General features: G+C 34.2%; 2 protein-coding genes across 9 annotated transcripts; one reads left to right on the forward strand and one right to left on the reverse strand.

Moving 5' to 3' along the window:
* Positions 1-387: 387 nt before the first annotated feature.
* Positions 388-9,526, reverse strand: nudt15 (nudix (nucleoside diphosphate linked moiety X)-type motif 15). 6 transcript variants are annotated; one of them, XM_073952802.1, is made up of 5 exons: positions 9,470-9,526; positions 9,285-9,381; positions 6,175-6,351; positions 5,118-5,314; positions 388-1,584 (listed from the first exon to the last, which is right to left on the reverse strand). In XM_073952802.1, exons 3-5 carry the CDS (start codon positions 6,339-6,341, stop codon positions 1,481-1,483), a joined length of 468 nt encoding a protein of 155 aa, XP_073808903.1. In that variant the 5' UTR covers positions 6,342-6,351; positions 9,285-9,381; positions 9,470-9,526; the 3' UTR covers positions 388-1,480.
* A 41-nt stretch (positions 9,527-9,567) lies between these two features.
* On the forward strand, positions 9,568-27,468 carry sucla2 (succinate-CoA ligase ADP-forming subunit beta). Of its 3 annotated transcripts, NM_213026.1 has the most exon segments (11): positions 9,568-9,664; positions 11,869-12,064; positions 16,526-16,625; positions 18,170-18,332; positions 18,533-18,661; positions 18,748-18,886; positions 19,017-19,178; positions 20,798-20,940; positions 22,609-22,729; positions 25,106-25,194; positions 26,720-27,468. In NM_213026.1, coding segments are annotated over 11 exon segments (1,401 nt in total). In that variant the 5' UTR covers positions 9,568-9,580; the 3' UTR covers positions 26,795-27,468.
* The last annotated feature ends 362 nt before the right edge of the window (positions 27,469-27,830 follow it).

Here is a 27,830-nt window from a genome sequence, read left to right on the forward strand (position 1 = left end):
GTTGTCTGATGGGAACCCTTAGAGTAATATATGACTGAGGAAACTTTGATGAAATATCTGTAACACTTCACAATAATAGTAAGTTTATTATTAATAAAGGCCCTGCTAAAACAGCTTAAACCAGCCCAAGTTTCAGAGGGGTTTTGGCCATTTCCAGGCTGGAAATGGCTGAAAACAGCCTGAATATGGCCAAAACCACTCTAAAACCAGGCTGGTCAACCAGCTAAAACCAGTCAACATTTCACCAGGTGGCTCATGTTAATTTGATAGTTCACCCAAACATTAAAATTCTGTCATCGTTTGTGTATCCTTTGCCAGTTTCAGATTTATTTGAGGTTTTGTATTGTGTTGAATACAAGAAATAAATGTCGGTGACTGGTAGCCATCAGCTTTCAAACTATTTATTTTCCTATCATGCTGGTAACATTCATCCTCTTTTATGTTCAACCGAAAAAAAGATACTCAAAGATCTAAAACCACTTGATGGTGAGTAAATGGTATGTTCTTATTTTGGGTATAACTATCTCTTAGATTATTTGATATTCTATTATACAATGTTCAGTAATATTTGTTCAAATTAAATAAAGAAATGTTCACAATATAACATGAAATGTGAAAATGTGTGTGTAAAAATGAACAAACAATGGTTCATTAATGTGTTTACAAACATGAACAAAGTATGAACAGTTTTTTACACCATTTATAGTTCATTTGTTAATGCGTTATTTAAATATAATATCCTTGTTAGCATTGGTCAATACACCACGAGTTAACATGAACTCAAAATGAACAACCTTTTCTTCATTAAAAGGCCTACTGTATGAAGAAAATCAACTTTTGTAAGCTGTTTGGACAGAACTGTGTGTAGGTTTAGTGTGTCCACTGTCGTATTGGAGTGATATAAACACAAGTCTTTTTTTTTTTTCCTGATGTTAAAATAGGACCCAAATCCCAATGATTCTGAGGCCCACCACAACGTGACATAGAAGAGCAGTTTTCCCCGCCCACCGATTTGATTGACAGGTGCTATGTTTCTATAACAACATGTATATACATCACCACAAAACATTTAGCAAATAAACTGGGACAAAAATATTAATTTCCAACTCTCTCTCTCTTTTTATGATCATTATGGACAAGTGTTACCTAAATATTTTAGTGTAACATGATGACATGTTATACAGACGTTACCACCATGTACAAAATGACTCATAAGCTTTAATACCATAATAGTCAAAGATGTAAATTACAACATTTGTTCAATAAAATCATAAAATAGAAGAGACTAATGAGAAACAGGAATTAAATTCAACAGTCAATCTGAAGTATGTCTGGGTATGTTCAGGCTGTGTGTCACTTTATAGGTCAAAGCTCTTATAAATGAGCAAGAAAAGGCCTAAGGTGATTTGAGTTCACCTGACATTCAATCAGGTAAACGCATGGAGTCATAAGGTGGATTTCTTAACAACACAAGATCCCTTTAACTCTTTCTGAATGGTTGGAAGCCCTGTTGTCTCAGGTTGGCCAATGGCAAGAATAGCTGCTCTTCAGAGGGTAAATCATCCCACTGCCTCCATGTCCAACCTGAGAAAGAAACAACAAATTAATACAACAATGAAATATTGCAGCAATATTCAGACGTGTTTGCCTGGGCTTAAGGAAGTTTAAAATATCAAATAATAAAAAATAAAAAAAATGAGTCACCAATTTTTCAGTATTAGCTATGCTGATGTACACGACATGGTTTTATGCAATACGTTTAGAAAGTTAATGTGACTATCAGTCAGACCCAGGCATTAGTGTTAATTATGGCCAAAAATGGCCATCCATATAGATAGTAATAGTCGCCCTGAACAACATGTAAAATGAACAATAATTGTTGCATTTTAAGCTTTTTTCAGTGAATTGAATATAATTGTTCTCTCCAAACTGGACTACTGCAACTCTCTGCTAGCGGGGCTTCCAGCTAAACCTATCAAGCCTCTTCAGCAGCTCCAGAACGCAGCAGCACGAGTGGTCTTTAATGAACCTAAAAGAGCACATGTCACTCCGCTACTCATCCGTTTGCACTGGCTGCCAGTTGCTGCTCGCATCAAATTCAAAGCTCTGATGTTTGCTTACAAAGCGATTTCTGGCTGCGCCCCTTCTTATCTGCTCTCACTTCTGCAGATCTATGTGCCCTGCAGAAACTTACGTTCTGTGAATGAACTTCGGCTCCTGGTTCCATCCCAAAGAGGGAAGAAATCACTTTCCCCAAACGCTTGCGTTCAATCTGCCCAGTTGGTGGAATGAACTCCCTAACTGCATCAGAACGGCAGAGTCACTCGCTGTTTTCAAGAAACGACTAAAAACTCAACTATTTAGTCTCTAGTTCACTTCCTAATCTGCAATTGCCTTTAATATATACCACTAACTATACTGTTAAAAAAAATTACTAATACTTTCCTTCTTAGACTTTACAGACCTGAAACTTGCCTATAGCACTTATTCATTGTTGCTCTTAGTTGTGTAAATTGCTTCCTTGTCCTCATTTGTAAGTCGCTTTGGATAAAAGCGTCTGCTAAATGACTAAATGTAAATTGTAAAATGTAAATTTCAACTGTTTATTTCAATTTTTAATAAGCAGATTGTACTTGTAAAATAAATAATCATACAGTAAATAATGTAAAAATAATCATGTAAAAAAATAAGATAAATAAGTAAATAATCATGAAGGTCAAGACTTCAGAGTTTAAACAGGCAAAAATCCTTATTAACTAATCATTATAAAGATTTAGTTCAAGCGAAAGTGTTTACTTCAGCTCATGTTGTTACAAATCTACAAATACGTTGGTAAGTCTTAGATACACAATTTAAGAGTTTTAATAAAACCTATTCTAGATACTGTCTAGATACAGTAAATGATACTTGAAAGACTGAAAAAGCTATTTAATATAAAATAAACAAATGTTTTTGAACTGATCAGTTTGATGGAAGAATTGTAAAAAGATTTAACTTAGGCTGTTCATAATCAATGTTGGTGTAACACGTTAAGGGATAGTTCACCAAAAAATGAAATTAAAAAGTACATTAAGGTACATTTACTCATCCAAACCTGTTTGAGCTTGTTTATTTTGTTAAATTTTGAACAAGACATACTGAAGAATGCTTTATAGCACCACCCCTTTCTTGTTTCACACCAATCTTGTTTTGTGGTCAACAGAAAAGAAGAAATTCATAAAAGTGTAAAACAACTTGAGGGTCGATAAATGGGTTGGACATTTTCATTTTTGAGTGAACTATCCCTTTAAGTAACGCAAGGTAATCAGATTACTTTTAGTAACTAGTTTAGTAATGTGTTACTTTTTAGTATACAGGTTTACTTTTTGTACGCTGTGTAAACAGGATGTTAACTTTAGTTCTAGACTAAATGTAAACATGCAATTACTCATCTCACTTGAACAAAAAACCTTTAAAAAAAACCTGTTAAATTCAAACTCACAATCTTACACAAACCTACGACTGCTGAATGAGTTAAAAACTAGAGATATCATTCATGTATTTATTCCTATTTCACGAATTTTAGATAAACCAAAAAATTTGTTTATACTCATGTCTTATTCAGTTCAAGCTAGAGGTCTGCAGAGGACCCGACCAGATTTCTGCGGCGCGGGTATAAATTTCCGAATAAAGTGCGGGAGCGGTCGGTAACTGGTTTAATTTTGGACGGGAGCAGGTGGTCTAACAATATCGCTCCCAACTCCAAAGCCAGCAAGCACGAGTATGTATGTGTGTGAATGAGACAGCGTGATGCTGCGTTTAGCTTGTTTGTTGCTGTGTGTGTGTGTGTGTGTGTGTGTGTGTGCGCGCGTGAATGAGAGGGGTTTGTGTGCTTTGTGCTGTCTCTGTATGTGTGTGTGTTTGTGTTTATACAGACAGCTTGTTATAGGCTGTCTGGACTCTGTATAGCTTGGTGGTTTTAAGTTTTTCCCCCCCCCCGCTCGTTAGCGGGAACGGCGGGTAGAAAACGGGCGGGGCGCACAGCGGGACAACAAATGCTGAATATAAGCGGGAGCGGTTGGGTTCAGGAGCGGGATTTTAAATTTTGTCCCGTGCAGATCTCTAGTTCAAGCCCCCAGCCTAGATGAAAAATGCCATGTAACAGTTTTAGGGAGTAACACATGATTGTAATAATTTCCTTTTACAAAACAGTTTTCTCCAAAACTGATCTTCTGCTTAATTTTCCTGGATTTACAGCAATATCTTTGGGATTTTTAAATCTTTGCTTAAAGACATAATTCACAAATTAAGAATGTACTCACTATATACTCTCCCTTAAGTGGTTATAAAGCTGTATGTGTTTCTATCTTCTGAACACAAACGAAAATAGATTTTGAAGAAAGCTGGACCTGTGACCATTTTCCACAGTAAGACAAACAAATACTATGCAAGTCAATGGTTACAGGTTTCCAACATTTTTCTAAATATCTTCTTTTGTGTTTAACACAAGAAGGAAACACAAAGGTTTAAAAGAAGTAAAGGGTGAGTAAACGATGACAATTTTCATTTTTGGGTAATACACATTTATTGCATAGATTTATGTTTCAGGTCTTATAGGATCAGAATGACATGAAGGTCAGAAACTGATGATAGAATTTTTATTTTTGAGTGAACTATTGCTTTAAGTAGGACGAAAATCCATATTTAATAATATTCATTCATTAATTTATTCATTTTCCTTTGGCTTAGTACCTTATTTATCAAGGGTTGCCACAGTGGAATAAACCACCATCTATTACGGCATATGTTTTACGCAGTGGATGCCCTTCCAGCCGCAACCCAGTACTGGGAAAACATTTCATAATATGTGAATGTTAACTATTAGTCTGTTTACCTAATGATGAGACTTACATGAAATTTAAGTCATCAATAACTTAAACTGATGCATCAATATACAACACATTTGTACTTAAAATACATCAGTATCTGCTCAACACTGCGAAAACCCATCATAATGGTGACTGCCAAGTTGGCGTGAGACATGGGATAGTCTCACATGACAGATTTGTATCACTATCATGAATGATTTGTGGGTGGGCTATCTGGACACAGACTACGCAGTCAAAGAAATGGTTTACCTTCATTTTTCTCTGGCTCCAGATTAACTGCTTCAGCTGAGTAAGACCGGTCCAGTTCTCCTAGCATGAAGATCGTGATGTAGTGGTAGTTTTCCTCCAATTTGATAGAGTTGACGACATGTGCAAAGCGGATGTTCTTTAGATGGATACCGGCTTCCTCCAACGCCTCTCTCTGAGCACACTCCTCCCAGCTCTCTCTGATGATGTCGAATATTTCAAGAGACTAACTTTACTTATGTTAAGGTGTAGTATGTTAAATAGACACTACTTGTCTATTTTGCTTCTTTACATATTTATTGTGTATTTATGTATTTAAATGTACATTGTCTTAAAAGTATGTCATTGTATTTTGCACTGTATTATGTACACACACTGGCCACTTTATTAGGTACACCTGTCCAACTGTTCATTCATACAAATGTCTAATCAGCCAATCACATGGCAGCAACTCAATGCATTTAGGCATGTAGACATGGTCAATACGATTTGCTGCAATACAAACCGAGCATCAGAATGGGGAATAAAGGTAATTTAAGTGATTTTGAACATGGCATGGCTGTTGGTGCCAGACGGGATGGTCTGAGTATTTCAGAAATGGCTGATCTACTGGGATTTTCACGCACAACCATCTCTAGGGTTTACAGAGAATAGTCAGAAAAAAAGAAAATATCCAGTGAGCGGCGGTTCTGTGGGCGCAAATGCCTTGTTGATGCCAGAGGTCAGAGGAGAATGGCCAGACTGGTTCGAGCTGATAGGAAGGCAACAGTAACTCAAATAATCACTCGTTACAACCGAGGTATGCAGAAACCAAAGTATGCAGAAGAGCAGAGTTATTTAATAACTTCAATTATTAAAACTATTATGTTTAGAAATGTGTTGAACAGCACTTGGGATTTATTTGTTTAAATTACAATTTCACAGGAGGGTTGATCATTTTCACTTCAAATGTTTGTGTACGTACTATATATGCTCTAGCGCATGTGTAAACTTAAAGTTAGCAGGCATGCCTAAACATTATATAAAGGCCACAGTGATTTGCTTTACAGTATAAACTCACCCAAATTCAATGTGACCTCCTGGTAGCTGGTAGGTGCCTTTCCCAACTCTGGTTTTTCTTTTTCCTAACAGTACACATCCAGGATTGGAGGAGTCTGTCACAAGAACCGCGAGCCCCACTCCAGGACGCTTGAGGATGGGTTTTCCATTTTTAACTGCCTCAGACATTGTATGTAAACTGTGAAGAAACAAATGAAGTTATAAAGTTGTGCAAACTGTCTGTCTATATTGTCTAATTCAGGAGTGACCCACCCTGTTCCTGGGGATCTACCTTTCTGCAGTTTTCAGGTGCAACCCATATTAAGCTCCTGAAATTATCAAGTGCTGTTCAGGTCCTAATTAATTGGTTCAATTGTGTTTGATCAGGGTTGGAACTGAACATTACAGAACGGTAGAGCTGCGTCCCAAATCGCATACTTATGCACTATTCTGCGCCATTTTGTAGTATAAATAATTTAACAAGTGCGTTCACATTGAAAACTCTAAAAATAAAAAGTTTACTTTCATTACCCGGCAGATGCACTTATTTAACCGGTAAAATGAAGTGTGAATGTTGGATCTTCCCGCGCTAAACCACCGCAGCTTTGCTCATGTAGCGGAAGAGGCGGAGTTATCAGCTGCGGACTGCAAGAGAGGGGCGTAACATGAAGGTGTCTTAGGGGCGTAACTTAAAGGCAGCGGGTGGAGTTGCATGAGTTGCTAAATGCATGGAAATCATAACATATCAAATGACTTTGATAAATGTTGGATACATTTGGAGAAAAGACATCGCGTTGGTTCAGTGGGATGACAATAATAACATCAAGTTACGCCTCTAACTTGCTACAAGTTACGCCCTTTCATCTTTCTGCAGATAGATACAGTTGGCACACTTGTTGGAGAACTTTGTTTTTTTCAGATTGTGAAAGCAAAATTCTCCTACGAGAGTGGGATGATAAATGTGGTTATACTCTTGGCAGGTGTTATTTGGTAAATTGGTCTTTTTTATTGTACACTGAAAAAAAATGTCTGCAAAATTGTTGCAAACAATTTATTTGTGTTGAATTTAAACAAACAAATTAAATTTAGTAATGTTTAACTTAATTTGTTTGTTTAAATCCAGACCAAACAAATTGTTTTTAACCACTTAAATTAAAATATTTTACTAAATTCAAGGAATCATCTTTGAATAATTTTTTTCTGTGTATTTGCTGAACATTTCCAATCAAATGCATAACAAATCTTACAATAGGATATTAGCATTTTAGTATAAAATATGTAAGCTAAATAACAAAAAGAAAGAAAGAAGAAGAGAAAAACTTTTAAAAAAAAAAGAATAAGAGAGTGTATACAAAATGATTACCATAGCGAAGATGAGTTTTTGGAGTGTATTTACAGTTCTGGTTGCTTTACGACTTAAAAGTCCTTTAAGAGTTTTAAAATAAATGTTTAAATCAGCCTTGAAATGGAAGATGTTAGGCTTCCTCTCCAACCATATTGTCTAATAATATCAAAAGATTTAACATAAACAGGAGATTCCTATCTCTTTTTTTATTTAAGTAAAAAATGACACCTCTTTTCTTTATATTAATTCTATGACTGCTCAGTATATTAAATAGACATTCAACATCAACCCACAAATATTTAACTTACATACAATCAAAAACACAAATGCATAACAGTCTCAACATTCATTCCGCAAAAAAACACAAGATTCAGAAAGGTCAGCTTCATATCTCTTGAGAAACTGGTTGGTTGGATATATTCTATTACACTAATTTTGATTTATTTGTTGTTATAAGTCCAGATCAAGTTTCAATTGATATTCTCAAATTGGTTATTCCAAAAGTATTTATGTCTAAAAGTTGCAGGATAATGAATCAAACTTCCAATAAGAAATGTATTATTACAACACCATCTAATAAATTCTCCTATTTAACTGTGAGTTTATTTGGTTCACTGTAACCCTGCAAAGCCTCACCAGGCCTGCTGGTATTGCATCAATTAAAATACTATAATCTTGTGGAGGTTCTGGAAAACTAAACTTCTCTTAAAAGTGAGTGTATATCCTTCATCGTTTAATAACTGTGAGACTAATAAAATATCGTTTTCCACCCAACTATAGAAAACTGATTAGTTTGGTCATTAATTTCACTAATTTGGCAACCAGCAAACATCATCAGGAAAATGGTTTGAATTTCTGCTTAGTAAAAAAACATTAGTGTTCTGTTTGGAACGACACTACATACATATACTATCCTGTTGAGTGAGTAATTGAAAAAGTACATAGTGCATAGTGTATAGTGTGCCATTTGGGGTGCAGCTTCTATATTCAGGAACAGGGTTGAGCACCCCTGGTCTAATGCGAGATGAGAACGATGTAAATTATTTAGCTGTATGCAAATATGGTTCCAAACTCTTCATTTAAAAAATAAATGCTTTTTGTTTTTGTACTTCTAATACTAATGATGACATGTGTGATGTTTTATGAACCAGATTTTTAAAATGTTTTTTTTTTTTTTAACCTGTTGTATTTGGTTATTTCTCTGATGTTCCCAGGGACAAAGTTCCACTCCTGTGCAGCTGTAACTAAAAAGGCACCCTGACCAAAGGCACTTTTCCAGAGTGGGACAATACAATCTCCCCGGGCTGCCCCTCATGTTGCTCTCTGTTTGGTGTTCCAAATAACCTAAATTAGTTTCTATTTAAGCACTTTATGATTTCCAGTAGATAAGTGTGATGATTCAATAACTTATAACAACACGCAAAAAGACACTCACTTGCTGTCATCTACTGGTTGAAAGATATACTAAAAGAAGGGCTGATTAAAAAGACTCACTATTGTGTGTGGACTCACTCTCTTTGTGGTGTTCCAAATACCTTAAATTGGTTTCTATGTAAGAACCTTTTGAATGATTTTGAATAGATTCGTTAGTGTGATGATTCAATAACACAAAACACAGAAAAAGACAATCACTTGCTGCCATCTACTGGCTGAAAGATATACTACAAGAAGAGCCGATTAAAAAGACTCGAAGAATCACTGAAATGATTCAAACCCCCTTTACAGGTAGTGGTGACACTGACCATTAATGGAAACCACACCATAGTCTAAACTTACCTATATCTTACTTGGTAGATGAATCTCCTTGCAGCAAGCATATCTTTCACGATTAAATCGAAGCTTGTTCACTTTGGCATACACGATTGGTAGCAAACCATTTCAAATCTTAAATTAAAAGCGGATATTTGTCATTAACACACGAATTGATTTAAAAAATAAAGCTTTTTGAATCATGAAGAAGGAAATAACCAACCGTGATAGACTATTCTCAAAGCACAGCTGCGCAACTGACGTAACGTTACGTAGAGACGCAGTCACGTCCAATCATTTGTTTTTCTGCAGCGCTGCTTCAGCACAGAGCAACATGGCGACGTCCCTGATCTGTGGCCGGTTGTCCGCTGGACTGAGGAATTCCAGCTCCAGGACGACTGTAAGCTCGGCAGCTAAGGTCAGTTTTGTGTATACGCGTCAGATTTTAATAACCGACTTCCATTAATGAAGTAGCTTTCTGTTTTGGTCACTTACAATGGCACCAAATGGGTAGTTCTCCTTTGACATTAGCACATTGGCTAACAGCCTGTCATTAATAATAATCAGTAATGCTTAGGTTAGCAAACCTGTTCATTATGTTCTGAGCGGGTGCTGTATTACTGTCTAATCCGAGATGTTTTCTGGGATTGTTAGAGTATTATGTTTGTTTGTATTCTTATCATGCATACCAATTACATGTCAGCTGGGTTTACGAGTTAACTTTGACCTACATGTAACTTACGGAGGGACACTCTGTTATGTTTTACTCTATGTAGTCCATTCACCTGTAGTAACAGCTGGTTGGTAAAGTAATCCTTAAACCACTCAGATTTGCAAATGTACTTGTTATAATGAACTATAAGTGTTAATATTTCTGAATCATACATTTGTTGAAATAATTGTTTGGTCAGTGAAAGGTTGTACCCTTGAGTGAGACACCTAGGTAGCTTACTTCATAATGTATCTAACTTATTTATATGCAGCACTGTATTGTTGATTACTTGGATGGTAATTTGTTGCTATTGTGTACATTAGAGCTGCACGATATTGGAGAAATCTGACATTGTGATATTTAGTTTTTCTGTGATTTATATATCTTCATTATACTTGAAAATAATTTTAGTCACATTTAAGTTCTCGTTCTTAGCAAACCATTTTGACTTTTGTTTCAATAAACTCCTAATTTTCTATTTATTAATAGTTATTAGGTTAGTTTAAGTGTTGGGTAGAAAAAGATCATACAGAACATGTGCTTTATAAGTACTAATAAGCAGCCAATATCTCAATAATATACATACTAATAAGCAACTAATGAGAATTGGACGCTAAAGTGTTACTGAGTGTATTTTGATTGACTGGGATGATTCTGTAGGGAAGTGAATCATCGTAACTTGTAATAAAGAAACTACAAGCATAGATAAATGCAACAAGGCAAAAATAAAAGTGAAATAAACCATGCATGCATTGTGGTTTTGTGTATGAGCAATTTCAGCGTCATGGACGTGACATTTGCAGTAAAAACTCAAAGGATAAATTCACATAGAAAGCAAATGTTAACATAATTTTGAAGCATTTGTTTATATTTTTCAAAACAACCAACCACAGATTTATAGGATCAGAAAAATATCCATCTGTAAACATTTTTTATATTTTAAATGAGGAAAATAAACATGTGTTATGGATGTGACAAAAAAGTTTGCGAGTTTACAGTATACAACATACGTTGTAGATAGTCTGTGAATTAAACTGCACAACCCAAAAGAAAAAATGCTAATCAAAAGAATAAGAGTCGGCTCACTATAGAACAAAAGTGAGTGGTTTCATTTTATTTGACATTTTTGTATTTATGAGGGAAATCAAATACAATAGTTTGAAAACATTAACAGAGACATTTTTGAGCAATTTTAAAGTACTGTAAATACTTTCTTACACAAAGAAAAGTAGAAACGGTTTCTCTATTTTGGTGAAAACCTAAATTTTTCTTTTATGGCAAGGTTGGCATTTGCATGGGATTGCTCATATGTAACTGTAAAAATGACACTGTAAAGTCAACTCAACATTGCATATCATTGCGATGTGACTATTGCGGATGCACACATTGCGATATCAATGCTGAAATTACATATTGTGCAACCCTAGTGCACATTCTGTTTTACTCATTCTTTTCGGCGTAGTCCCTTTATTAATCTGGGGTCACCACAGCGGAATGAACTGTTAAATGAACTGTTTTTTAATCCGGTGTCGCCACAGAGGCATGAACCGCTAACTTATCCAGCACGTTTTTTATTCAGCGAATGCTCTTCCAGTTGCAATACATCTCTATAAAGGATTACATTTAGGGTTAAATCATAATATCTTCAGATCACCCACCATTACCTTTGCATTATTTATTGTCAAAGGAGATAAACTTAACATCTAAAATGATTAATATCTTAAAAATAAAACAAATTTTAGACTTTTCTTGCATTTATTTCGCTTTGATGATTCCATCAAGCAATCACAGAAGTTGTGTTTGAATTGTAAAAACGACTATGGCTTTGTGGCAACATTATCCCTTGTTCAATCTCTTGTTTGCAGTGTTGGATTTAATTTGTACTATCAATATTTGCTTTCAATTACCAGGTGCTTGGTGGGACATCAGGTCTGTTTGGGCACCATGGGAACCAGCCATCTCCAATGCTGTCGCTGCAGCAGCAGAGAAAGCTCTCCCTGCATGAGTACATGAGCATCGGCCTGCTAAAGGAGGCGGGCATCTCTGTGCCCGCGGGGATGGTCGCCAGCACACCTGATGAGGCTTATACTGCTGCCAAGCAAATCGGTGAGAAAACATGAAAATATGCTGGACATTGTCTGAGTAAAGCCGTGTATTTTTGATAGGACTGCATTACTGTATTTGATGTGCAATACAGTTTTTTTTCAAAGTGATTTTAAATGAACAAAGACATTTTTCACAGTATTTATTGTATAAATACTGTGAAATTATATTGTTATATTAAATTAAATTATATTATTATATTATATTATTTCCTGCATTTTAAAAAAATTCATATTTCTTATATTTAAATAAAAATGGCCAGCCACAGAACAAACTGCTTTTATCCAATGAATTGGTTAATTATTATCATCATTATTATTCTTATTATTATTAGTAGCTATTATTATTATTATTATTATTATTATTATTGTTATATATTTTTTTCTTGAGAAAATAATATTTATTTTAGTTTGAAATATTACTTATATTTTTATTTTATATATTTATTTTATATTTATATTTTATTTATTTATATTATTAAGCATTATTACCCCTTTTAATATTATTTTTTTACGAAATGAACAAATCACAGAACAAACCATTTTATCTAATGAATTGCCTACTCAATAATTGTTTTTTTTCCAAATAGTGATCTTAAACAGCATTTTTTCATCATAGTATTTCCTATTATATTTTTCTTTTTAAGAAAGTCATATTTCTTTTAGCTTCAAATATTTCTTAAATTTATATTTTAATAAAATGTTAAAACGGCTAAAGTCAGCAATATTACCTTCTTTAATATATATATATATATATATATATATATATATATATATATATATATATATATATATATATATATATATATATATATATATATATATATATATATATATATATATATATATATATATATATATTTGTTTATTTATTTGTTTAATTGTTTATTTATTTATTTCGGTCGGTGACAAAACGAACCATGGAATGAGTCACTTTTATCCAATGAATTGCCTAATTATTATTATTATTTTCAAATATTTTTCAAGTGATGTTCAACAGAGCAAGGACATTTTTCACCACAGTATTTCCTATTTTATCTTTCTTTCAGGAGAAAGTCATATTTCTTTTAGTTGTTAAAATGTTAAAACTACTAAAGTCAGCATTATTACCCTCCTTAATGTATATATATTTTTTTCCTGTTGGCCACAGAATAAATCACTTTTATCCAATTAATTGCCAAACTATTATTATTATTATTATTATAATTATTATTTATTTTAAAAAATTAAGTGATATTTAACAGAGCAAGAACATCTTTCATCACTGTAATTCGTATTATATTTTCCTTTTGGAGAAAGTCATATTTGTTTTAGTTTAAAATATTTCTTATATTTTAAAATGTAAAAACATCTAAGGTCAGGATTATTACTCTTAAGCCCCTTTTTTTTCTTCTTCTTTTTTTTTTTTTGGTTGGCCACAGAATGAACTACTTTTATCCAATGAATTGCCTAATTGCCTAGTTAAGACTTTAATTTACCTTTAAGCTGAATCATAGTTTCTTGGAAAATAACTAGTCCATAAAAATATTTTAGATACTATCATCATGGCAAAAACTTGTTTTTTGACGTTATTAAAAATTATTGCATTCAAATGTGTTGTATTGTTCTCTCTCCGTTAAACAGCCCTTGAGAAATAATCTTAATTTCACAGGAAGGCTAACCATTTGTCATCAACTGTGTATAGACTTATTTGTTCTTTACACATTTTTTTCAGCAACAAATATTTAAATGTAAGGAATGCCAGTTTGCACAGTTAGCAATTCAAATACAATGTGTGTATGCATAACAGTTTTAAACCTTTTTCATTTTCTTTTCTTGTACTGCTACCTCAAAGTTTCTATTGTTGATTTTGTAGATTTATTTTGCTAGTCCAAAGATAATCACATGAATTACAGCCGCATATTAAACCAACATGATTTAGATCTTAAATTAAATTAATAATTCTCTTTAAAAGTACTACATTTGACTTTGTGAAGCTTGCAGAAAGCCTGGTAATAGGTTGTTTTTGAATAATCATTTTTAATAATATATATATTTTAATACTGCACACAATCAGTTTCAGCATACAAAGATACAACGACAATAAAGATCTGTCTGATGCACTTCTTTGCAGGTTGAATAAGTGTGTTTTGAGCTGGACTCCCAGGTTACCCTATTTAAAGGTCTTTAATGTAGTGTGTGTTTGTGTTTCAGCTGTTGTACTGTTTTCACACACGCTGGAGTCTAAACATAGATTTGCTCCACTTCTGGAGAATGTTGCCGCCTTTAAACTCTAATCTGACTGTCAGCATATAGACAGCACCTGCACAAGCCAATGATGGACAGCCAGTGCTGGAAGAAAGGAGGGTTGGGTGTCACAAGCAGAGAACTAGATTTAAACACAGAGTATTAAAAAAAAACAGAATCTATGATTCCAGATTTTAATGTTCGTTTAATTTCTGTTAAATGCACCAAACTGAACTTCAGGGTTGCTAAAAGTGGGAGTTTTTTTGTTTGCAAAATTGCAACATGGCCAAATTTAGAGATATCCATAGTTTCACAATGTCTAACCTGCAGTTCTGTGTGGCACTTCTCTTTTTCAGGGCTCTAACATGACAACATTACGAAACCAAAACCTGAAAAATTCTGTTGGAAATCACTACAATATGTTCTAGGAAAAACAAAAGGAGATTAGATTTGTTTGATCAAAAATATAAATAATTTATTTAATATTGTGATTTATGCAGTTTCTTATTTTTGGAAAAATAGAAAGAAAAGAATTTTCCATTTAATGTAAAGTTTTTATTCTTCTTTTGTTTTATATGTCAATGTTTTTAGGGTAAGATAATCGTTTAGAAATAAAATATATTATGTTCTGTACAGTAGGTTTGGTACTTGAATAACAGTTTCAGTAAAATAATGATAAGAAATGTGTATTGTTTTTAATAATTATTTTTATGAATGCAAAGTCCAAATAAACAGCTTTTAAAATAATAATGGGCTAATAATAATAGAAACTGGCAATAATGACTTTGGCAATTCAATTTTAAAAATGCATGTTCATATATGAAATATGACTTTTTCCAGAAGTAAAATATAACAGGAAATACTGTAAAAATACAATACAACAAAGATACAAATATAAATTGTATTTAGATTTTTCTGTCTCTATACAGATACAGAAACTTAACAATCGGATGAAAAACAACACTGCGTCTTCACTGTATATGTGAAATGAATTTCATCTTAGTTAATGTTATAATTTCATGTGCCTTAATGCTTAAAGCTCTCTGTTTAATTCTATTATTACATGGAACAAGGCTTTAAAAACACATGCAAATTATACACATTGACACTGTTATAGTTAAATTTAACAATGATTCCACAAATCCTGAAAATCCTTTATTGCTTATTATAAGCAAGTGTGATTGCGTTTAGGACACTGTGCTTTAAGCTGTGCTTGTTGCTGTCATATGTGTGTTGTTTTTACCCTGGTTATGAAATCTAAATCCTTGTGAATCAAAACTGCTACTTATCAGCTTGTAAAGTGACACTAGGTTAATCATAACAGTCCGATCCAGCCTTGCATAAGCTGTACAGCAGGTCTGTGCAGGTTCAGAGACTGTAGGTGATTACAGATTGACTCATCGTTTGAGGATGCAGGGTTCTTCTTTTTTCATGCTGAAACATGTTGAGCATCCCTACTGATATAAACTGTATCTCTACTGGTACCTATTTCATATTTTAAGTCCTTCATAAAAAGTAATAATGGTTTTATTATAGTAAAACTGATGCAACCATGTTTACAAAAACAGGTATATTAGGGACATACAAATATTAAAACATGTAAGGAAATTTTTAATTTGTTAAAACATGAGGCAGTATATTTTTAAAAATGAGAATTTATCTCTAAGAATTTCAAGTTCTTTATCAAAAATGTAACTAAAAAGTCATATCTAATGTTTTTTATTTGTAAATTTTTGTAGTTTATTTTTATTTATTTAATTTGTATCAGCAGCTCTTATTGACATATGAAGTTGTTATTGAAGTTATTATTATGTAGTTTGGGTTTATCTATATTTATTCTTAGTTTGAAACAGTCGAACAAAAACATGAAGCAAATGTTAACAGCATGGTAAAATCAGGTTAGCAATGTGTTAAAAGATTTTAGAAATGTCAATACATGCTAAAGTGCTAAATCATTAGCTAAATGTTAAATTAACATGTTAAATATTTAGAACATTAGGATTGGTAAATCTGTTTTTACACATTTAATATTGTATAATACGTTAACAACATGTTAAATGCTTGCAAAACATAAACATTTTATAAACTCGTTCTAAAACATACTGACTTTATCAATGTGCAAAAATATGCTAGGAGCATTTAAGTTTTTTTTTTCACCTCAAAAGGTGTTTAAAAGGTCATTTTAAATTATGTCCAACTGTACTAATCTAGTTGCTGTTTTTTCTCTCTCTCTTCTCAGGTTCTAAAGACTTGGTTATAAAAGCCCAAGTTCTGGCGGGTGGTCGAGGCAAAGGCACTTTTGAAGGAGGACTGAAAGGAGGAGTCAGAATCGTTTACTCGTGAGTGTTTGCTACTACATTGTATGCATGAAATACATGTAACGGCTTTATGTATTCACAAAATATTAGTAACTACTTTGTTATACTTGCATTTTAAATAGTGGTTATCAAATTACAGTTACAGTACTTCTGAACATTATCAATATTTAACCAAACTTGGGTATTTGAACCAATCTCAATAAAAAAAAACTGCTACCAATGTAAGTTTAAATATTATTTTATATGACATCTATCACCATAATACTGAAAGCAGCAGCAGATAGTTTGAAAATAAAATAACTAACAGACGGCTTGAAAATGAATGTCAGAACAGCATCAGTAACTCATTCATTCATTTTCTTGTCGGCTTAGTCCCCTTATTAATCCGGGGTCGCCACAGCGGAATGAACTGCCAACTTATACCGCTTGTTTTTTTTATGCAGCGGATGCTCTTCCAGCCGCAACCCATCCCTGGGAAACATCCACACACACTCATTCACACATACACTACAGACAATTAAGCATACCCAATTCACCTGTACCGCATGTCTTTGGACTGTGGGGGAAACCGGAGCACCCGGAGGGAACCCATGCGAATGCAGGGAGAACATGCAAACTCCACACAGAACTTCTTGCTGTGAGGCGACAGCACTACCTACTGCGCCACTACCTCACCTATCAGTAACTCAGTAGCCTATTAATAATGTTAAAGAGGTTTAATATGTGTTAATTATTTAAAAAAAAAAAAGCTTTTTGGTTAAATTTGGAGACCACACTCAATAGCCCCTTTCATACAGTGGTACTGGTAAATATCTGGAAAATTTCCGGAACGACTTTACAGTAAATAAAAAAAACCGCTGTTCACACAGGCTAGGACGCTCTGGAATTTTTAGCTAGTGTGCTCCAAAACAGTGACAAAATTCGCATTTAGAAGATATAAATGTAAAAAGCTTGCAGTTTGTCACTTTCGCCTAAATTGAGTTTCTCATCAAATCTTCTGACCAATCAAATGCTCTCTAGTATATGACATGTTCCGCCCCCTTCAAGACCCTTTTTTCATTTCATTTTCACTTGATTTGCTTGATCTCAATCACTCTTACTGGCCCAGATGTGATAAAGGGGTGGGGCTACTCTATGTCCTACCCTGTCTTAAAGTCTTAGTTGAGATTACATCAAATAAACAAATGTGTTGGTGCCAATTGCCTAGTGGTACTGTGCACTGACATACAGCACCGGTGTGCTCACGGTGACCAGAGTTTAATTCCTGAGGACTTGAGGTCCTTTTCCTCTCTCTGCTACCAATGTGTTCATATCTAAAATTTCTACTCTCCTGTCATAATAAAGGTGAAAAACCCCTTAAAAAAATAAATAAATAAACAAATACACACTTCAAAGCACTTCACAAGACCTTTAAAACATGTATTTTGTAATCGGTAGTAGCGAAATACATTTTTAATTTTAAAAGTTAAAGTAACAATATACAAGCCCTGTTTATCCCTTTATGGTCTTCTTTTTTTCCTATCTCTTCATTACATCTCGCCTGTTTGTTTGTTTTTTGTCTGCAGGCCAGAAGAAGCGAGGGATATCTCATCTAAGATGATTGGCAAGAAGCTTTTCACCAAGCAGACAGGAGAAGCAGGACGCATTTGCAATCAAGTGTTTGTCTGTGAGCGCAGATACCCACGCAGAGAGTATTACTTCGCCATCACTATGGAGAGGTCTTACCAGGTTAGAGCCTTATCTGTGACATCACCTGCTTATTTGTTCATTCAAGTACAAAGTCTTTTTACAGGCATTCCATAATGACATCATCACTTGACTCGCTGCAGTGAGCCGAGTGGCCAATAGAGGGCAACTTTTTACTGAGCATTTTACTAGTTTCACCTGCTCTTTAAATGATCACATGGGCTCTTCTCCACCCCCTGCAGGGCCCCGTTCTGATTGGCAGTTCTCAGGGGGGTGTGAACATTGAGGATGTGGCTGCAGAGAATCCTGATGCCATTGTCAAAGAGCCTATTGATATTGTAGAGGGAATTAAGATGGATCAAGCCATTAAGGTGAGGTGCAGAATAGAATCTGGTTCTGCTAGACACTGACCCCTGCATGAAAAATGTTCTTTAATACTCTGTTTAACCTCTGGCAGGTGGCAGAGAAGATGGGATTTCCCCCTGCATTGATCAATGAAGCTGCGGAAAACATGTTGAAACTTTATGATGTGTTCATTAAGTATGATGCATCTATGGTGGAGATCAACCCAATGGTAGAGGATTCCTCTGGAATTGGTAAACAAATGCAGATACTTTGAAATTGAGACCCTCATGTTTATTATTAAACCCCTTCGCTGTAAGTTTCCGACAGATTTATGCAGTTCTGAAACAAATGATCCATTAAATCTCCTTCTGTGGTTTGCAGTGATGTGTATGGATGCTAAGATCAACTTTGATTCAAACGCTGCCTATAGACAGAAGAAAGTGTTCGACATGCGAGACTGGTCCCAGGAGGATGCCAGAGACAGACAAGCAGCCAAAGCAGACCTCAATTACATTGGCCTAGATGGCACTATCGGCTGCCTGGGTCAGTATAAACCAAAGAAGGAAAGAAAACCATCCATACATTTTTATATACATATAAATAAAATAATAATAAATATTATCTATGTATATATATATATCTATGTATGTATATATATATGTATATATATATATATATGTATATATATATATATATGTATATATATATATATATATATATATATATATATATATATATATATATATATATATCTATATATATATATATCTATATATATATATATATATATATATATATATATATAAATATATATATATATATATATATATATATATATATATATATATATATATATATATATATATATATATATATATATATATGTGTGTGTGTATGTATATATATAAAAAATAAAATTATTTTATTTATTATTTATATATATTTTTAAATTAATTTTTTTATACATTTTTTATTTTATTAAATATTTTTATTATTCTTTTTATTATTATTATTATTTATTTATCATTTTCATCAGAATTTGTATTTAAAAAAGTATAGACATAATATACATTTCAATTAATATAGAAAATTGCTTCGTATGAAACCCTCAACCAGCCACTAGACAAACATTGAATATATTGGGAAAAAGTTTATATATGCATGCTATTTATTTTAATTATTTAAAAAAAAATTATTTAACTGCATTAAAACAGAAAGATGTTTGGTCAAAAAAGAATAAAAGCAGTAACTTTGAAGTAATATTAGAGTTTAAAATAACATTATTAAATATTAGAATTTAAATTAGTAAATTTAATAATAATAATTTCTGCAGTCATTGTTAATAATATATATTAATAATGTTAATTTATATTTTTTGTTTTGAAGAGCTTTTTTTATCAATGGGTTTAAAAACAGTATTTATTTTTTAAAGGCAAAAAACCCATTGTGAATTTCTGAATGTATAACATTTTTATATGTCACATTGTAATCATTTTAATGCACATTTGCTAAATACATTTATATTTACATAATCTTTCACAATTTTTCTCTGATTTCTCATCAAGTAAATACAGCCCGTGAGCAGAAAAGACAACCTAAAATCATAATGCATCTAAACATTTGGTAGTTTAGTAGTTTTTAAAGGTCCTGTGAAATAAAAAAGTAGATGTTTGTCTGCTTGTGTGCTCCAAAATAATGACAAAATGTGCGTTTAGAAAATATAAATCTGATATAAACATCCAAAGCTTGCAGTTTGTCACTTTCACCTCAATGGATCAACATTTTTTTCAGGTCACCTTATACACCTCACGACACCTGATAATATTTGATATTACTCATCAAATCTTGACCAATAAAATGCTCTCTAGTACAGTATTTCAAAACACTTCACATTTGCTTTTCATTTAATGCACTTGATTTCAACCACTCTCACTGGCAGAGCTGTTAAAAAGATAAAACGCTATTGGCTGTTTTTTAAAGGGGAGGGGCTACTCTATGTCCCAGCCTCTCTTCATTTTCAGTTGAGATTACGTCAAACATCAAATGAAAAATGCACATTTCATAACACATTGTGTATTACATTTACCACTTTTAGTAAGCTTTTCTACTACAGTTTGATTAGTTGAAATGTATTTAAAACCTGTGATGTCACCTGTGTTTAGTTAATGGGGCTGGACTCGCTATGGCCACCATGGACATTATTAAACTGCATGGAGGAACACCTGCAAACTTTTTGGATGTTGGGGGTGGAGCCACAGCTCAGCAGGTGACAGAGGCCTTCAAGCTCATCACCTCTGATAAGAAGGTAATAGCATTGTCACAGCACTGGCTTCTGTTTTTTTCCCTTCTGTTTATAGCAGAGCTTACTAAAGACAAGCACGAAATGGCATATACAGTTGAAACCAGAAGTTTACATACACTGTATAAAGAGGCACATAACCATTTTAAAAACAGTCAGATGTTAATTTGACTAAACTTTAAAGCAAGTTATCACATTTGTTTCTGTTATGCTTAATAGCAGAATAATGAGAGATATATTTGTTTAGAAATTGTTATAACTTTTCTTGAAAGTCAAGTTTACAGACAATAAGATTATTATGCCTCTGAAAAAGCTCAGATGAGGGTGTCAAGGTTTTGGAAGTTTCTGATTGGCTAATTGACAACATTTGAGTTAATTGGAGGCACAACTGTAGAATAGTATTTAAGGCAAACCTCAAACACACTGCCTCCTTGTGTTACAACATGGGAAAATCAACAAGCCAGAATCAACAACAAAGCCAGATTTCAATTTGCTAAAGTACACTGGGAAAAAGAATAATTTTTGGAGACATGTCCTGTGCTCTGATGGAACCAAGGTTGAACTGTTCGGCCATAATGACCAGTGTTACATTTGGAGGACAAAGGGGAAAGCTTACAAGCCTAGGAACACCATCCAAACTGCAAAGTATGGGGGTCGCAGCATCATGTTGTGGGGCTGTTTTGCTGCAGGAGGGACTGGTCCACTTCACAGCATAGATGGCATCATGAAGAAAGAACATTATGGAGAAATAGTCACAAATGGGTCTTCCAAACAGACCATGACCCTAAGCATACTGACAAATTAGTTAAAATGTGCTTTGAGGACAACAGAGTGAATGTTTTGGAGTGGCCATCACAAAGTCCTGATCTCAATCCTATAGAAAATTTGTGGGCAGAGTTAAAAAAGCTTGTGCGAGCAAGACAGCCAACAAATCTGATTTAGTTGAACCAATTCTGTCTGGAGGAATGGGCCGAAATTCCTGCAAACTATTGTGAGAAGCTTGTGTAAGGATACCCAAAACATTTGACCAAAGTTATACAGTTTAAAAACAAAGCTAAAAAAAAAACAAGAAAATTTTTTTGTAAACTTTTGACTGTCTAGAAATTTATTTTTAAAAAAAATGTATTCTCTCATTATTCTGGCATTTAGCAAATGTAAATGATTTAGGTAATCCTAACAGACCTAAAATAGTAAAAGTTTATTTTGATTTACCATCAGACATTTTAGAAAAAATGGTTGTGTTGTATGGTTATGTTTTTTAGAGTGTATGTTAACTTCTGTTTTCAACTGTACATGTGAGGGCACCACATTTCATGGTAACGCACGTCAATCAACTGGTTTGTCTATAAGCTGACATACGTGTGATCCGCTGATGAATCGCAGCTTTAAAACGCTCCAGTTTCGCTGTATATGTGGTTATACTCATTAAACAGCGGTGAGTTCAGTGACCTGATGACCTTCACAGTCATTTCTGTTGAGCACTTAAACACGATGGCAAATCAGCATTGTTTAAGAACGTACTCAACAGTGCTTAAATGTAAGCGGGAATTGGACGTTTTTAAAATTATAGTACAGATTGGTACCAAATTCCAGCATTATAACAACCCTACATAGCATTAGTGAGTTTTTTCAAAAATGTTTATATTTTGTTTGTTTGTGTTTTCTTTCTAACAGGTTCAAGCTATTTTGGTAAACATCTTTGGTGGCATCATGCGATGTGATGTCATTGCACAGGGCATTATCATGGCAGTCACGGACCTAGACCTGAAAATCCCTATTGTAGTGCGGTTACAAGGTGAGAGAAGATGAACTTTATGCTGTGATTATGACTGATGGTGCGGCTGACTTTGATCAGTGGGAAGGAAGAGGGATGATTTGAAACCCATTAAAATGTTTTCAGTTCCCATGCTTTATTTAAAAGGGTGCTGATCTGAAAAATTGAGTCATATTCTCAGTTATGCCCACAAGAACAAGCACGTCAAGCAGGTTTCACTAGAAAATCCAAGCGTTTTATGCACTTTCTTCCCAGGTTCTTTCTTTCAGGGGTCTCCTTATGTATTTGGATTACGTTTTGATGGATTAAATTATTAGAAAATGAAATTATACAACAGTAAATTATTCATAATTGAATGATTCTTCGCTCTTTTAAATTTTTCTCTTTTAAGATTAACGGTGGTTAGCACTGTCGCCTTAAGCAAGAAGGTCGCTGGTTCAAGTCCTGGCTAAATCAATTGGTATTTCTGTGGGAAGTTTGCATGTTCTCCCCGTGTTTGCATGGGTTTACTCCGTGTGCTCCGGTTTCCCCCACAAGTCCAAAAACATGCGCTATAGGTGAATTGAATAAGCTAAATTGTCTGTAGTGTATGTGTGCGAACGAAAGTGTATGGGTGTTTACCAGTGATGGGTTGCAGCTGGAAGGGCATCCACTGCGTAAAACATATGCTGGATTAGTTGGCGGTTCATTCTGCTGAGGCAACCCCTGATTAATAAAGGGACTAAGCCGAAAATGAATGAAATTGTCCGTAGTGTATGTGTGTGAATTAATATGCATGGATGTTTCCCAGTACTGGGTTGCAGCTGGAAGGGCATCTGCTGTGTAAAACATGCTGGAATAGTTGGTGGTTCATTCCGCTGTGGTGACCCCTGATGAATAAAAGAAGGAAAATGAATGAATGAATAATCATGTACACGCAAATTATGTATTTCAATTCACTTCAGTGTTTTTTTTCTTTTATTAATTGGTATAATTTGTTTATTATTTATAGTTTTTGTTTTAAATTGATTTTTTTTTTAAATCTCAAAAAATAATGTTAGCTTTGTATATTTATATTCACACAAATTAACTATTTCAAATTTGTGTGTTTCTTCCTTTTAAAATTGATAATATTAATTTATTGTTTATCTCTTTTGTTTATTTTCTACTTGTGCGTTTTTAATTTGCTCCCTGTTTTTTAAATTTTTTTTTTTATTTAATGTGATGTTTAATGCATTGCTGGACAATAAAAACAAGGAAATTAATCTAGTATCTTTCTCTATTTATTATATAACAATAGTCAAATCAACTTAAGAAACAAGTTTTTCGTAAGCAACCCAAAAATAGTCTGAGTACATTACCTAAAATGAGTATCACCTAAAAAAGTTTTGTGTGTGTGCGTGTGTGCGTGTGCGTGTGTGCGCGTGTGCGTGTGTGCGTGTGTGCGTGTGTGCGTGTGTGCGTGTGTGTGTGTGTGTGTGTGTGTGTGTGTGTGTGTGTGTGTGTGTGTGTGATGTACAAAAAGTAACAGACTACAAATCTGTTGGGCCCTGAACATTACAGTTGAAGTCAGAATTATAAGCCCTCTTGAATTATTAGCCCCCCTGTATATTTTTTTCATCAATTTCTGTTTAACAGAAAGAAAGAAAATATCAACACATTTCTAAACATAATAATTTTAATTTCTAATAACTGATTTCTTTTATCTTCACCATGATGACAGCACATAATATTTTACTTGATATTTTTCAAGATACTAGTATTCAGCTTAGTGACATTTAAAGGCTTAACAAGGTTAATTAGGCATGTTAGGGTAATTAGGCAAGTCATGGTATAACTAGTTTGTTAGCCAATCAAAGAAAATAAATATTGATTAAGAGGCTAATAATATTGACCTTTAAAATTTTTTTGAAAAACGCAAAATTGCTTTTATCCTAGCTAAAATAAAACAAATAAGACTTTCTCCAGAAAAAAATAATATTATAGGAAAAACTGTGAAAAATTCTTTGCTCTGTTAAACATCAAATTCACAGGAGGGCTAATCATTTTGACTTCAAATGTATGTATACATTTTTTCATAAAATTTTGAAGCTTTCTTGCGAGATATTAAGAAAACAAGAAATCTTTTTAAATGAGTTGGATAAACCAGTTCGTAGATACGTCTGAATGATTCATTAGAGAAACAGCCTGTATTTGAATAATTATTCAAAATAATCTCATCCAGTAACTGCAGAAGGGTCATAGATGAGTCTTGGTCGGGCTGTTGGGACACTTTTATATCCATAAACTGTAGATTAAATGTAAAAAAAAACAGTAAATCCACTGATTGAGCAAATAATGACAGGAAAAGGTGTCTGTCCATGGATGCCTGTGCATATGGCTGATGTTTTCTGTCCTTCATGTCACTCTGGTCTCCAGGAACACGAGTGGACGATGCCAAGGCTCTGATCGCTGCCAGCCCTCTGAAGATCCTGGCCTGTGATGATCTGGACGAGGCTGCCAAAATGGTGCGTTGCTTTAATTTATGAACCCGTATGGGCAAATCCAAACTGACACCGAGTGGAAATGTATTGAGAGGAGTCTGTTCATTGGGGTTTCAAGAAAATTAATAGTGCATGGAAAATATAGAAGTCGTTCACTTAAAAATGAAAAGCATGAGACATTCCAGAAATATAACACTTATGAAATATTTCATATATTATGAAATAATATCTTAATCTTCTAGAGAAAGACTTTCTCCAGAAGAAAAAATATTATCAGACATACTGTGAAAATGTCCTTGCTCTGTTAAACATCATTTGGGAAGAAAAAAAAAAAAAAAATATATATATATATATATATATATATATATATTCAAAGGGGGGCTAATAATTCTGACTTCAACTTTATATAGGCTATATTTTATTTATAACACAGCAAACTTGATATCACAGGCAGATTAAAACCAAAATGCAAAAGGTGTAGGTGCTTCATAGGAGTTTGAAAATTAAAGCTAACTTCATCCAACAGCACTTTATATTAGCCTACAGCACTTCTGGTCGTGGAATTCAAAAGCAAAAGCGTAAAACGTGTGAACACGCATACAAAGCGGGCACCTTCAGTGTTCATCGTGCTCCAGAATGAGCATTATAGTTATAGCATGTAACTGCTTCATTCAGGAGGATTTAAAAAAACAGACTCGACTCTGGGAGTCGATTCCTGTCCTGGAGTCGATTCCGGCACTAGGTCCATTGAGAGTCGAGGAATCGACTTATTTGGAGTCGACTCCCCATCCCTACCAGAAGTCACATCAATTCCCAAAATCTCTCTTCCACAAACTGATAAATATTATAAAAATTGCCGTCCGTTTTCTAATTGTAATAAAAAAGTACACCAAAAGGGTGAAAATGTGCAAAAAGGAAAAAATGTAAACGATCCGTAAAACTTCAAGTAATCAAAGATAAATTATTAATAAAATAGAAAAAGCTTAAAAACTACAGCAATCTTTCTTAAAACTATGGAGCTTGATTTTTGATGCCACAGAATACAAAACCAAAAAACAACCACACATTGTAATAAAGCAGCAACTAAAGCTTTAAAGGTCTTTTTAGATGTTAGTTTCAATCTGTTAGTTTTAATCTGTTAGCTAATGTACACCAAAACAGTGACAAAAGTCACGTTTAGAAAATATAAGACTGATAAACACATCCAAAGCTTGCAACTTGTCACCTCAGCCTAAATGGATCGAAAAAAAATTTTCATTAAACCCCATAAAAATGTTGATCTATAATTCAAATGCTCTTTAGTATTGGCCATGACCCTCCCTTTCAAGATGCCTATTATTTGATGCGCTTAAGCTCAACCTCTCTCACTGGCAGAGTGGTGGTAAAAACAAACCACTATTGGCTGTTTTTTAAAGGGGAGGAGCTACTCTGTCCCACCCTCTCTTCTTTTTTCAGTTGAGATTACGTCAAACACCAAATAAAAACTGCACATTTCAAAGCGGGACCTTTTAATTTCAGTTTTCTCTTTTTTTTATGTTTCTCTTTCTAGGTTGTTAAGCTTTCTGAAATTGTATCATTGGCCAAAGAGGCCCAGGTTGACGTCAAGTTCCAGCTGCCCATCTAACAGAACAATCCCAGAAGCCACATCACTTCTCAAAACCCCTTTCTCTACTACGAACTCAATCTAAGCCCACCACCTGAGCTTGCCCGTGTCCATCTCCAGCTTCCGTTAGCTCTCGTTTCTGTCTCTCTGTGCTTCCCCAATCCTTCTGTTTCACCAGAGCTTTCATCAACATGTGTTTCAGCATGGAGCCGTTGTCATTTCACGTGATCGATTCCTCATTTATGAAATCACATCACTAACATAGAGTTTTTTTTTTGCTTTAGATCGGGTCAGTGTTACTGCCTACTGTTGCTTGTTTTTGTCGTTGTTATTGTTTGTTCGGTTTCTCAAGTGGAGGGACTGTATTTATACTGTCGAAATGTACATGGAGATCCCACTCTCTGGATATAGAATGTCTCTCTGACACACTGGTACTCTTTATGCCTCGTATAGATATATATACACACATACACACGATATCATTAAACGCAAACCCCTCAGCTTTTCCTGTTTTCAGGCTGGATCGAGTGTCTTCTCTGTTTTCTCCTGAAGAGACCTGCACCATTTCCTTTATCTTTAAATCAAACGCACAAGCACTCATGGGGAATGTGTGTGTTATCAGTGTTCTCTCAGGCTGACGTGAAGCCACCGGATGCGGAAAACAATAAAAATACCAACACCTCTCATGCTTGATCGTACTGGAAGGCTCTGTCGGTGTCTGTTTTTGAAATGTAAAACACAGGTTTGCAGGCAGAGGAAGTCCCTTGAAGTGTCGTTCATGTCAGAGCGCTTCCTGTCCAGAGAATTCCGCTTTTCGCGAGGGAAGCTGGTGTGGATGTGGCAGCTCACAGTTTGAGGTTTGTAACACCTCTGCTTTTCTGCATCGTTCAGATTCATCTCCATGGCAGATGCTCAGCTGGTGCGGGACCTACTTGAGAGTGTTAAATCTGAAATGTGCCATCTTTTGCCGCTCGGAAGGGTCTGTGTCATAATTGCATGTTTTAAAGCAGTTCGCTTGAGCTTAAAGGGATAGTTAATCCGAAATGACAATATTTCT

This window comes from Danio rerio, chromosome 6 (assembly GCF_049306965.1).
Source record: "Danio rerio strain Tuebingen ecotype United States chromosome 6, GRCz12tu, whole genome shotgun sequence".
Lineage (NCBI taxonomy): Eukaryota > Metazoa > Chordata > Actinopteri > Cypriniformes > Danionidae > Danio > Danio rerio.

Excerpts from the sequence above, each read along its gene's own strand:
- nudt15 (XM_073952801.1), bottom strand. The coding sequence starts at position 9,314 with ATGCTTGCTGCAAGGAGATTCATCTACCAAGTAAGATATAG. Across the intron at positions 6,352-9,273 it reads ATCTACCAAGTAAGATATAG|TTTACATACAATGTCTGAGG; the intron begins GTAAGTTTAGAC and ends GTTTCTTCACAG. Across the intron at positions 5,315-6,174 it reads GGAGGTCACATTGAATTTGG|AGAGAGCTGGGAGGAGTGTG; the intron begins GTGAGTTTATAC and ends CGACATCATCAG.